At 43.5% G+C, this 14096-nt stretch overlaps 1 protein-coding gene across 4 annotated transcripts in view; it reads left to right on the forward strand.

Moving 5' to 3' along the window:
* Positions 1 to 14096, forward strand: part of LOC102454878 (exocyst complex component 3-like) — a 131607-nt gene that overhangs the window by 15373 nt on the left and 102138 nt on the right. Inside the window, exon 1 of one of the 4 annotated variants that reach the window (XM_075926504.1) lies at positions 10257 to 10861. The exons of 1 other annotated variant lie outside the window; for it this stretch is intronic. In XM_075926504.1, coding sequence (XP_075782619.1) covers positions 10609 to 10861 — 253 coding nt within the window. In that variant the 5' untranslated portion in view covers positions 10257 to 10608. Of the gene's footprint in view, positions 1 to 10256; positions 10862 to 14096 lie in introns of those variants that run through there. 2 more of the 4 variants (XM_075926505.1, XM_006120046.4) reach the window with 2 other exon arrangements.

The following is a 14096-nucleotide window of genomic DNA, read 5'->3' on the forward strand; positions in this document are numbered from 1 at the left end:
TAGCAGGATGTGCCACTTGAATCATAGCAGCACTTTGATTGGATGCAGAGGGAGCACATGGCTCTCACTGTTCTGTGTGCGGTCAGCACATACCTCATTTCACCTGCTCTTGCTTTAAGAGCATATCACTTTTGTAATACTGGTAGGAAAAAAACCCCCCTACATGGATTAAAACAAGCAGAATCTGGCAACCGTGTGCATAGGCAATGTTAAATAAAATGTCTCATGGGCCACACACAGAACCATAATGGGCTGCATGTGGCCTTGGGCCACAAGTTGCCTATCACTGGTTAATGAATACCTTAGTGGAAGTTAATTCTGGAAAGTCCTGGCTCTGGCTTCAAGTGAGGAGGTGCAGGGGAACTCAGCCAGTGGAGTTGCGCTACGTGCCTGAGCTATGCAGGCAGCCAGAAAACAGCACAGAGTGGCAGGCATCAGTTAAGGATGGCTACACCCTGTGTAAATTTGGGGGTTTCCATCTGTGGTTTATGAGGCAGTGGTCACTGCCAACTCTGTGAGTGTCCATATTCCTTCTGATGGAAGGGGTGCTTAGAAAATTCTGTGATTCTCAGGCAGTAGGTTGGCCTTTATCAGGACTTGATTCAGCAGTTAACCTGTCTTAGAAAGCTCTGTTACTTCAAGAGGAGTTTTACCTGCTTTAATGCCCATTTCCCATCTATACAGACATTCTTGTCTGGAAAAACTCTTGAAAATGTATTTATCAGAGCTAGTCAAAAAATTTCAAGTGGAATACTTTTCTATCGGAAAAAAAATCTGATTTGTTGACCTTAAAACATTTTGTTGGAACATATTGATCATGTTGAAAATTTCAAAGGAAATTATCAAACCATTTCAATATGGTTGAAACATTTCATTGTAAATTTATTGCTTTGAATTTTATGTTTCTTATATTTTATCTGATAACATAACATAAAAGCTGAAATGATAAAATCAAAACAGAATATTTTATCCTTATCAAAGGAAAGTTTTTCAAGAGGGTTGAAACAAAATATTTTCAGAATTTTGTTTTGTGAAAAATTCCAAGATTGATATTTTGTCCTAAATCAGGACAAAGCCAAATATCAGAATGTGAGTGTATACCCGTGTCTATTTTAATACTTTTCATACAAGGTATGTCTTGTAAATTATCATTATCATAATTTCCTTGTCATTATTGTCCTGGTACAATATGTGTGGCAACAAAATGATAAAATCCTATTGTATGGTGTTACTAACACATATTTCTCAGAAACAAAGGCAAGCTGATAAGATAGGTGTAAACAACGTCAATGGGCCATTACCTGCTAAATGACCATTCTTTGGCAGGAAAGGGGTGTGGGTGAAAAACCTGTATTTTAGCAGACAAGTAGCATGGCATTCCCATCCACAGAGATTTCCTGTTGTCAGGCCCCAGGTCGAAATGCTTTTCAAAGAGAAGAAAGGACTACAGTGGACAACCCCTTCTCCCTTTGTTCCTCATGTCACTGCACCAGACCAAACAAAGGGCGCAGCCATTCAACTGGGGAAGGAGTCTTGGCTTAAGGAGTTTGGCCAGTAAGATTCACAAGGGTACATGGTAAGAAATGTTGCTCTGAATTCAAACTAGTTAAGTTAGACACTAGTAACGTTTTATCTTTATCTTTCTTATAACCTGTAATGGGATTGACCCACCACCATGGCACTTCCTGCTGGTTCACGCTGGGAATTAGCTCAGTTTATGGAGCATGCTGATTTCTGATCATGTCTCGCCTGTTGTCTGTTCTGCTCTCCACCATGCGTCCGTGGACTCACGTTACTCCCTGGACTGTGGTGTCCTCTTTGGGACGCTACCTGCCATGCCATTCTCTCCCCACTCGGGGGTATCAGTAGCCCTCATTCCTAACACCTGCCTCTGTGGCTGACTGCAACCAAGGTAGTGGCTAGTGCCAGGTACCCCAGAGGGAAGGAACAGAACAGGGAAAGATCAGTATTCCCTCTAAGCTGCGGGGCAGCACAGCTCCAGAGGTGATTAATCAGCTCCACCCAGGCAGTCAGCTCTGTGCATGGAGCCCTGAGCCTGTAACTGGGCGGGGCTGATTAATTACTTGTGAAGCTGTGCTGCCCCCGCAGCTTAGAAGGAACATTGGTAAAGATCCATCCCGTGTCACTCATTCTCAGCTTTTGAAAAACAGAAGCTAGGGACACCATCCCTGCCCATCCTGGCTAATAGCCACCAATGGACATATCCTCCATGAGCTTATCAAGTTCTTTTTTGAACCCTGTTAGCCTTCCTAAAGTCCCCTGGCAAAAAGTTTAACAGGTTGATTGTGTGTTATATGAAGAAATACTTCCTTTTTGTTTGTTTTAAATCTGCTACCTATTAATTTCATTTGGTGGCCCCTACGTCTTGTGTTACGAGAGAGTAAATAACACTTCCTTATTTACTTTCTTCACACTAGCCATGACTTTATAGACCTCGATCTTATCCACCCTTGGTTGTTTCTTTTCCAAGCTGAAAAGTCCCAGTCTCATTAATCTCTCCTTGTACAACAATATGGCTGTGTCTACATTGGCACCCTTTTCCGGAAAAGGGATGCTAATGAGACCAGTTGGAATTGCAAATGCCACAGGGGATTTAAATATCCCCCGCGGCATTTGCATGAACATGGCTGCCGCTTTTTTCCGGCTCGGGGTTTTGCCGGAGAAAAGCGCCAGTCTAGACGGGATCTTGCGGAAAATAAACCCTTTTCCGCAAGATCCCTTATTCCTACTTTCAAGGAATAAGGGATCTTCCGGAAAAGGGTTTATTTTCCGCAAGATCCCATCTAGACTGGCGCTTTTCTTCGGCAAAACCCCGAGCCGGAAAAAAGCGGCAGCCATGCTCATGCAAATGCCGCGGGGGATATTTAAATCCCCCGCAGCATTTGCAATTCCGACTGGTCTCATTAGCATCCCTTTTCCGGAAAAGGGTGCCAATGTAGACACAGCCTATATGTATATTTGTGATGGGGTAACTACATCTACATGCAATATTCAACATGTGGGTATATCATGGATTTATTCAGAGGCAAAATGATATTTTCTGTCTTATTATCTATCTCATTCTTAATGATTCCCAACATTCTGTTAACTTTTTTGCACTGTTAACCACTGCACATTGACTGGATGTTTTCAGAGAGCTATCTACAATGACTCCAAGATCTCTCTTGAGTGGTAACAGCTAATTTAGTCCCCATCATTTCATATGTATAGATGGGATTATGTTTTTCAAGCATATTTCCATTTTTGGTTAATACATGTACTTAATTGTTTTATCTAAACCAGTGTGTCTAAATGGAAGTGTTTGGGAAACCCCATTTGGGTAGCCAGGTTTGTGCATATCATTTCTATTAATGAAATGATGGATTTTATATGTGCTTGTATTCAGGGGCGGATGAGAGTGCTGCAGGGCCCAGGGCAGCGCCGCGGGGCTGGAGGCAGCGAAATTTTGTGGGGCCCCCCCTTTGACATGGTGCATGCGCCATGGCACCGCGGCGCATGCATGAGGCCTCGGGAAGCGCGGGGCCCGGGGGAGCCACCTTGCTTGCCCTGGCCTAAATCCGCCGCTGCTTGTATTGTCCAGAAGAAGATTGGGTAGTTCAAGATGTACAAGGGGGGGGGGGGATCTGTGAGTGGAAGTGTATTAGAGTCACCTTGTAGTATAAATCAGGCTGGTAAGAACTTAGGTGTGACTGGCAGACTATAATTATGCACAGACCAAGCTGGAAGTGACGTATACTGGAGATTGGTGGTGAGCTGTCCTGCGTGAAGGCGATAGCAGCAACCTAGAGTAAAGGGCATACTAGCTTAGAGGGCAAGGTTACACAGCTGCTCAACAGCCTAGATTGTATCTTGCATATGTTGCAATCAGAATTTCTCAGGGAGTGAAAATTTCAGATTATGACCAACTCTTTTATGTTTATTCTATCAATTGTATTCACAAGTTTTTACTTCCTTCTTCCTCCTCTTGTTGCTAGGGAATATAACTGTTATCTGATGGGTTTCACTGTGGGAAAGAGCCAAGAAATTTGAGGCGCCAGATTAAAAATAGAAAATGTTGATAAAAAGCAGTATAAAATGTATACCATTTCAAATAGGAACTAGTAGGATTTCCTTAGCATAGAAATGTAGGGCTACTCGGGAGGTAAATTCTGGTGCCACACCTGGAGTTTTAACTTAATGTACCCCATTCATTCTAAACACTTTGTGGACAATTTGTTCCTTATGTTCTGATATCTAGTGAAACCATTCCTTAATGATATGGTTCAGAATAACTATGGTTTTAATACTTAATGGGACCAGATACTCAGCAGGTGGAAATTGGTATAGCTCCTTGGTTTCCTTGTTAAAAGTAATAAGGGGGAAAGAAAACAAATAGCAATTATTTAAACAGAACAAGTTAAAAGTGAAATTTCAGCTTAGCCATAAGAGCATAAGACCAGGTTAGATAAACATCTGTCAGGGATGGTCTAGAAGATGGTGCTTGGTCCTGCCATGGGGGCAGGGGACTGGACTCGATGACCTCTCGAGGTCCCTTCCAGTCCTAGTATTCTATGATTCTATATGCACGGCCACACTGGGTTAGACCAATGATTCATCTAACCCAGAATCCTGTCTTTGGACAGTGGCGAATGCCTGATGCTTCAGAGGGAAGGAATAGAACAGGCAATCAGTAAGTGATCCATCTCCTGACATCAGCTCCTGAAGCTAGGGACACCTAGGCTGTGTCTAGACTACATGCCTCCGTCAACGGAGGCATGTAGATTAGACAGATCGGCAGAGGGAAATGAAGCCACGATTTAAATAATCGCGGCTTCGTTTAAATTTAAATGGCTGCCCGGCTCTGCCGATCAGCTGTTTGTCGGCAGATCGGGGCAGTCTGGATGCGCCGCTGTCGACAAGGAAGCCTTTGTCGATCGGCGCAGGTAAACCTGGTTTCACGAGGCATACCTGCGCCCATCGACAAAGGCTTCCTTGTCGACAGCGGCACATCCAGACTGCCCCGATCTGCCGACAAACAGCTGATCGGCAGAGCGGGGCAGCCATTTAAATTTAAATGAAGCCACGATTATTTAAATCGTGGCTTCATTTCCCTCTGCCGATCTGTCTAATCTACATGCCTCCGTCGACGGAGGCATGTAGTCTAGACACACCCCTAGAGAATGGGTTGCATCCCCGACCATCTTGATTAATATCCTCCATGGAGTTATTTAAATCTTTTTTTGAAGCCACTTATGCTTTTGTCCTTCACAACATGCCTGGGCAACAAGTTGCACAGATAGACTGTGCATTGTATGAAGAAGTGCTTTCTTTTGTTTGTTTTATCTTGCTGCCTGTTTATTTCATTGGGTGATCCCTGGTTCTTATGTTATGTGAAGGAGTAAATAATACTTTCTTAGTCACTATCCCCACACACTCATTATTTTATAGATCTTTACCATATCCACCCCTAAGTTGCCTCTTTTCCGAGCTGAAAAGTGTCAGTCTTTTTAATCTCTCCTCATACAAAAAGTGTTCCATATCTGATCATTTTAAATCGTCCTTCTCTGTACCTTTTCCAGTTCTATATATCTTTTTTGAGCTGGTGTGACCAGAAATGCATGCAATATTCAAGTTGTGGGCATGCCATGCATTTATATAGTAACATTATAATATTTTCTGTTTTATTATCTATCCCTTTCCTAATGGTTCCTAACATTCTATTGTCTATTTTGACTACTAGGGCACATTGAGCAGATGCTTTCTGAAAACTATCCACGGTTACTTCAAGACCTCTTTCTTGAGCCATTCAAGCTATTTTAGACCCCATCTTTTTGGGGCTACATCTAGACTGCAAGCCTCTTTCGAAAAAGAGCGTCTAGACTACAACCAGTACTTTCGAAAAAGCAAGCCACTTTTTCGAAAGAGAGCACCCAGGCAGTCTGGATGCTCTCTTTTGAAAAAGCACAGTTTGCATTATATAGCGCCTTTTTTCAAAAGAGCACTTGAATATTTTAAATAGAAAGGCAGGGTAAAATATTTAAATAAATAACTAAATAAATTATTCCTCGTAAAACGAGGTTTTCTGGGTCGAAAAAACTGCTGCGTTCTTTCGATTTACTTTCGAAAGAACGCAGCAGCAGTCTAGATGCAGGGGAAGTTTTTTTCGAAAAAAAGGCCACTTTTTTCGAAAAACCCCCGTAGTCTAGACACACCCTGTTTGTATAGTTTTCCAGTGTGCATTGTTTGCATTTATCAACCTTGAATTTCATCTGCCATTTTGTTGCTCAGAATCCCAGTTTTGTGAGCTCCCCTTATAATTCTGCAGTCTGCGTTGAACTTAACTATCCTGAGTAATTTTGTATCATTTACAAGGTTTACTATCTTACTGTTTACCCTATTTTACAGATAAGTTATGAATGTGTTGAACATCACTGAATCTAGTACAGATCCTTGGAGGACACCACTATTTATTTCTCTCCATTCTGAAACCTGAACATTTATTCATACTTTATGGTTTCTGTTTGGCAACCAGTTACAGATTGATGAGAGGTCCTTTCCTCTTGCCCGATGACTGCCTACTTTTCTTGAGAATCTTTGGTACGGGACTTTGTTGAAGGCTTTCTGAAAGTCCACGTACACAATATCTACTAGACCTCCTTGTCCACATGTTTGTTGAGCCCTTCAGATAATTCTACTGTATTGGGAAAGCATGATTTCCTTTACAAACAGCTGTATTGACTCTTCCCCAAGAGACTGAGTTTCTCCATGTGTAATTCTGTTCTTTACAGTTGTTTCCACCATTTCGCCTGGTACTGAAATAGGTTTATTGGCCTGCAATTACTAGTATTGCCTCTTTAAAAATCAGCATAATATTAGCTATCCTCCAGTCATCTGCTATAGAGATATATTTAAGCAATAAGTGACATCCTCACAGTTAGTAGTTTCAAATATTAGTTCCTTCAGAACTCTTGGGTGCATACCATTTGGGCCTGGTGACTTATTGCTGTCCTATTTATTAATTTGTCCCCAAACTTCCTCTACTGACACTGCAGGGAGCAGTTCCTCAAAAATCATGGCAGACAGGGGATATTCCAGAAGACTGGAAAAGGGCAAATATTGTGCCCATCTATAAAAAGGGGAATAAGAACAACCCAGGAAACTACAGACCGGTCAGTTTAACGTCTGTCCCAGGGAAGATAATGGAGCAGGTAATTAAGGAAATCATATGCAAACACTTGGAAGGTAATAAAGTGATAGGGAATAGCCAGCATGGGTTTGTGAAGAACAAGTCATGCCAAACTAATCTGATAGCTTTCTTTGATAAGATAACGAGCCTTGTGGATAAGGGAGAAGCGGTGGATGTCATATACCTAGACTTTAGTAAGGCATTTGATACGGTCTCGCATGATATTCTTATTGATAAACTAGGCAAATATAACTTAGATAGGGCCACGATAAGGTGGGTGCATAATTGGCTGGATAACCGTAGTCAGAGAGTTGTTGTTAACGGTTCTAAATCCTGCTGGAAAGGGATAACAAGTGGAGTTCCTCAAGGGTCTGTTTTGGGACCCGTACTGTTCAATATCTTCATCAATGATGTAGATATTGGGATAGAGAGTACGCTTATTAAGTTTGCAGATGATACCAAACTGGGTGGGGTTGCAACTTCTTTGGAGGATAGGGACATAATTCAAAATGACCTTAGCAAGTTAGAGAAATGGTCAGAGGTAAACAGGATGAGGTTTAATAAAGAGAAATGCAAAGTGCTCCACTTAGGAAGGAACAATCAGTTCCATACATACAAGATGGGAAGCGACTGTCTAGGAAGGAGCATGGCGGAAAGGGATCTAGGGGTCATAGTGGACCACAAGTTGAATATGAGTCAACAGTGTGATGCTGTTGCAAAAAAAGCAAATATGATTCTAGGTTGTATCAACAGGTGTGTTGTAAGCAAAACTCGTGAAGTCATTCTGCCGCTCTACTCTGCACTAGTTAGGCCTCAGCTGGAGTACTGTGTCCAGTTCTGGGCGCTACATTTCAAGAAAGATGTGGAGAAATTGGAAAGGGTACAGAGAAGAGCGACAAGAATGATTAAAGGTTTAGAGAACATGACCTATGAAGCCAGGCTTCATGAACTGGGCTTGTTTAGTTTGGAAAAAAGAAGATTAAGGGGGGACATGATAGCGGTTTTCAAATATCTAAAAGGGTGTCACAAGGAGGAAGGCGAAAATTTGTTCCTCTTGGTTTCTGAGGACAGGACAAGGAGTAATGGGCTTAAAGTGCAGCAGGGGAGGTTTAGATTGGACATTAGGAAAAAATTCCTAACTGTCAGGGTGGTCAAATATTGGAATAAATTGCCAAGGGAGGTGGTGGAATCTCCCTCTCTGGAGATATTTAAGAACAGGTTAGATAGACATCTGTCAGGGATGGTGTAGACGGAGCTTGATCCTGCCTTGAGAGCGGGGGGCTGGACTCGATGACCTCTCGAGGTCCCTTCCAGTCCTATTATTCTATGATTCTATGAACTTTTCATCTAACAAGAATGTTTCAGGTGCCGGAAACTTTCTCACATCCTCAGCAATGAAGACTGATGCAAAGGATTCATTTAGTTTCTCTGCAGTGGCCTTACCTTCCTTGAGTGCTCCTTAAGTACCTCAATTGCCTTTCTCCCATTAGTTTTAAGACATGAATTTACCTTTTTGCAATTTGATGCATTAAATTAGATTTATTGTCTATGAATTCAGTCTGTGCCAGAGCCTCTTCCTAGAGCTAAGCCCAAGAAAATGACCTTTTATTGTTGAGGGGGGAAGAATTTTCCTCTGCCTCCAGTGTGGAGTTTGACTAGCAGATATTCATGGCTACTTATGCATTGGAGTCTGCTCCTCATCTTACTTATGTTACCCTTCCATTGGATCTTTTGCTATCTGGGACAAAGGACACATCATGAAGCATAGCCATGTGGCTTACCATATTGAGGACCTTTTTCTGGGCTTTCTGCACTTTACCACCACTCCCAGTGCATTAAAACTTAACTATTTCTGCTGTGTTCAAGAGAGAGGGAAAACATTTTCCCCTTTATGATGAGGTCAAATGTGTTTTTTCTGCACATAAATGGGTCCATCTGAGTCCTGCTCCTTTTACTCCCAAGGTGAGAGCAAGATTTGGTTTGCTGCAAATATTTGTGTTCTTCTTGACCTTACCTTGCATGAACTGCTGGAGGACATCAGAATCTCAGCTTGGATTCTCTAATGTTTGCCAAAAAGCAAATTTCAGAATGTGTATTCAGTTATAGAATTCTCAGCTTTGTAATTCACAGCCTGGGGTTACTTATTGACAGTTGAAAGAGAAAAGCAATACTAGGTGACCTGTACAGCAATATAGCACAAATTTCTAACATTCATGATGATTAATTTATTTGCCACCCAAGAGTTATTAGCAGAAATGCAATTAGTGAATACATTTGAATGACAAGATAATTACATTCTGTTTATGCTCATTTCACAGACACAGATACACACACACACACAGAGCAAAATTTAATAAATTGATTTTCTTTTCATTACAGATTATTTTCTCTGCTCTAGTAGGTCATAATTACACTGGAAGAAAGTTGGGGATTATGAGCATTTATAGGAGAGCAAGTTGCCTTGCCCTTTAAATATTCAGGGTTGGATCCGTAACTGGTGTAAACAGGTACAGATCAGTAGACTTTGAGTAGTACAATAGATACATTTTAAGGTGCATTTTAATGTGTCTATTCCTCTTTCCATGTTTACAGCCTTCCCCATGAATAACAATGGGAGCTACTGTACTTTCATATATGAAAAGAAGCACCCTAGTTATGTAGAATACCGTATAGAGAGGGATGAGAGAGACTGACTGGTTCTCTTGGTTGGTAGATAACCAAAGGGGTAGTTACCCCCATAACTTTAAAATTTTCATTTTCTTCCTTTAAAAATGCTGGGTTTTATATAACTGCAGGGGGGCAATCCCAGGCAGCCACTGGGTACCTCAGGGATTCAGGCCCAACATAAGAGCTTCATAGCTCAACAATGAAAACCAATGCCAGGCCTTTGTGGGTTTGCACACCCAACGGTGGAATACTTGATTTTCATGAAGTCAGTTTGGGCCTAAATAAGGGTTGCTCTTGATGCTGAGAAATATCTCCGAATCATTAGAAAGGCATGTGCCTCAGCACAAATGTGCTTTGTATATTCCATGGACCCTGTCAATAACAAAATCTGTTGGACTCAGAGGACTCTGAATTTAAATAAATTGGCAGGATCGAGGGGAATTTTAATAATTTAGAAACTGCTAAAAATTCCACGGGCTTTTCCTGAGCCCTTGTGGTGAGGTGACATATGAAATGTTTGCTGCTGTAATGCTACAGGAGATCATTTACATAATAGAGCTGGCAGCATATAAAAACTACTGGACTACACTGTAATATGAAACGGACTGAGTTGTTTGAATGTCTGTTAAAGCAGGAAGTAGTACAGAATCAGTCCTAAGGCTGAGACTGTAAAAGCACTTTCAGCTACAGTGTTGCTAGTATTTTCCAGTTAGCCTTTCCCATCTCATAGCAAACGCTTGGCTCTTGCTGGGAGTATGAGAAAAGTGAGGCTTGCCTGCAGCCGAGCCTTTAGAAGGGGAAAGCTGCGGGGAGCATCTTCTGGTGAAAATGCACAGATGCTTCCTAAAGAGACTCAGAAGGAGAAGGAGAAGGAGAAGGAGAAATCTAAGGGGATAGAGAAAATGAAAAATGTTGCAGTCAAAGTGCTGAAGAATTTGTCCCCTAAGAAGGAGGAAACTGAAGAGATGCTTGTGGACAAAGAGTCTGGTGGGAGGCAGTATCTCTCAGGTACTCTCTGCTCGTCTGTTCTCCACATGGCTTAGCTAGCACTGGCCTCCTCTGTTTCTTCTCACCATGGAGACTGTTTCCTTCAGCTCCTGCCATTTGGAATAGGCTTTCTATCTCTCTCCTCAAGGATTCACCTCTCATTTCAAATCCTCTCTGAAATGTATATTTCTCCTTACCTACATTTTTAAAATTTCACTCCCCTTTCTGTTGCTCATTGGTGTTTCACTTTGCAAATGTAATTTTCATCCCTGCAAAAGGCCTTGGATTATTTTGTAAGAAAGATGTGATATAAAACAAAGTTTGGTGTTAAGGGTTGTCTGCTCTTCCTTTAGGCTACGTCTACACTGCAGTGCTATTTCGGGTTCCCAGAAATATAACCGCTATTCCAACATCCCTGTTAACCTCATTCCATGAGGAATGAGAAGTCCTGTGGCACCTTATAGACTAACAGATTTATTGGAGCATAAGCTTTCGTGGGCAAAGACCCACTTCGTCAGATGCATGGGTCTAACGCATCTGTCGAAGTGGGTCCATGCCCACGACAGCTTATGCTCCAATAAATCCGTTAGTCTGTTCGGTGCCACAGGACTTCTCGTTGTTTATGCAGATTCAGACTAACATGGCTACCCCTCTGTTACTTGATTCCATGACGAGTAAGGGACATTTCGGAATAGTGGGTTATTTCAAAATTTGGCACTGTATTGACAGCACCAAATTATGAAATAAGTTATTTCAAAATTGACTTGAAATAAGGTACACAATTTGTGTAGCTCAAATTGCATAGCTTATTTCGAGCTACGAATGCAGTGTAGATACACCCTTAATGTGCAGGGAGGCATGTGTAAGTAATTTATGCCAACACAGCTCCCTCTATTGGCCCTTAAATGTTTATACCAATGAAATCTGTTGCCACGGGCAATTAATATTTAGCAGTTGTTGTAAGAAGCAGAGAGTTAAAAGCACTCTTTTTAAGTGGATGAAAATCTGACAAAGCATTTTGTAGGAATCAGTGGTGTAGCTAGAAGGGGTTATTTCGGTGAGCCCCCACTGCTGGTAGAGTGGCAAGAGTGGGTGATGGGGGAGCGGAATAGGAGTCCTGGAAGGTAAGCCCTGACCATTGTTCCCTCTAAGATTTTCCATCTCTGAGCGGATTGAGTTTTGCCTTGTGCACCAATATTGAGGTCATGTGTGCTTGTTCGGATGTGTGCCGCTGTGGCACCCAAGTTATAAACCTCTCCCTTTCCCCCTCTGCTGCCATGTCTCCCACCCTCCCCTGCCCCATCTGTTCCCCTGGTGCCTGTTGCTGCCCCCCTCCTCTGTTCTGGCTCCTGCCCTTCTCACTCCCCTCAGCCCTCCTGGCACATGCCCTGCCTCCACATCCTCACTGACTCCTGCACCTGTCCTTCCCCTCTGTGCCCACCTCTCCTCTAGCTCCCCTCCAAATCCCCTCTCTTAACACCTCCCTCTACCCACCTGCCCTGCCTCTCTCCTCTGTCTTCTGGTGCTCGTCCCTCCTTCCACTCTCCTCCCCTCCCCTTCTGCTTCACCCCCATAGTCCCCCTGGCACCTGCACCTTCCCTTACCCCCTGCACCTTCCTGGTGCCTCCCTCTTTCCTCACTGCTCTGCCCTCCCAACACTTCCCCCCTTGCTCTCTTCCCCTGTGGTGCACACCCCCTCACCACTCTCTGCTCCAGTTCTCCTCACACCTCTCTGCCCCCTCCCACATGACTTGCTCCCTCCCATGCCTTCCTCATGCCCACCCCTCCTTTCAACCTCTCTTCTCCACGCATCCACTCCTCCCCCTCTTCTTCCTGTCCCCTACCCTCTCCCACCCCCACAGACACCTTCCCATTCTCCCCATTCTCCTCCTGCCTTTTCTCCACATTGTCTCCTCTTGGCCCCTTGGCATTAGTCTCTCCTCCACCTTTCCCCGTGGTGCCTTCCCCCTTCTTCTCTTGCTCTGGCCCCCTCCTTTCCCTTCAGCACAAGCTCCTTCATCTCCTCACGCCCACCTTCTGTTTAGTTATCCTCCTGCCCCTTCCCTTCCTTTCTGCCATTCTGACACCTGCTGGGCAGGGCAGCATGGCGGGCAGCTGCCCTGTGTGCTTGGGCTGGAGCCAGGGCCTCAGTGCTATTTTTAGTACTGCAGCCCTGACCCATGAGCAGCTGCACCATGGATTGGCTTCAGTCCTGTGGCCTGGCTCCAGTGCTATTTTCAGTACCACGGTACAGTGTGGACATACCCTTAGTCCCCCTTGAGTGCACCGCTCAGGTGACAGACCTGGCTACCTAAACTAGTCTCATGGATGGATTCATGTGGCTTATACAAAATCTCAGGATGCAGCTCTCCTGCTAACCTGACAGCCCAACAAGGTTTGGCATCTGCATGTCCTTTTCCTTTGGCAACCTCTGACAGAATGGGGTGCAGGGACACAGAAATAGCTTCTTCAGAACAAAGCATTGGTTATTTACTCAAAGGTACAAAGCATGCAGAGCAAAGGTATTTAGCAAAACTGACTGTGTGCTTATTCCCCCCAACCTACACCATAATCTTTCTTTGCAAATTTTGAACTCCACACAACAGTTAGTCTTGTCACTGGTTGGAAGAGTGATACTGCATTCTGCAACGTGCTCTTGGGACTCCCTCTCCCAATGTGTGTATCTGTCAGTGTGGTATGGTGAAAACACACTCAACTCCCATCTTTCCTAGGCCAACATCTTTAAGCTTTTAGCATCCCCTTTGACCCTGGTTTAGGTTGGGAGAGCCCTTTGCCATAGAAGCTGGAGGCAGGTATTATGTATTCCCCAGTCATTGGCTTCTTGTTTGTCTCCTTAGAGATGCTTTGCTTCCTATGGCCTGAACCTAGTCTTTGCTATTTTTCTCTCTTCCTTCCTCTTTTCACTCTGGCTACGTCTACACTGGCCCCTTTTCCGAAAGGGGCATGCTAATTTTCCAGGTTGTAATAGGGAAATCCGCGGGGGATTTAAATATCCCCCGCAGCATTTAAATAAAAATGTCCGCCGCTTTTTTCCGGCTTGTAGAAAAGCCAGAAAAGAGCGTCTACACTGGCCCTGATCCTCCGGAAAAAAGCCCTTTTCCGGAGGATCTCTTATTCCTACTTCAAAGTAAATCAAAGTAGGAATAAGAGATCCTCCGGAAAAGGGCTTTTTTCCGGAGGATCGGGGCCAGTGTAGATGCTCTTTTCCGGCTTTTCTACAAGCCGGAAAAAAGCG

The sequence above is a fragment of the Pelodiscus sinensis genome, chromosome 4, assembly GCF_049634645.1.
Source record: "Pelodiscus sinensis isolate JC-2024 chromosome 4, ASM4963464v1, whole genome shotgun sequence".
Lineage (NCBI taxonomy): Eukaryota > Metazoa > Chordata > Testudines > Trionychidae > Pelodiscus > Pelodiscus sinensis.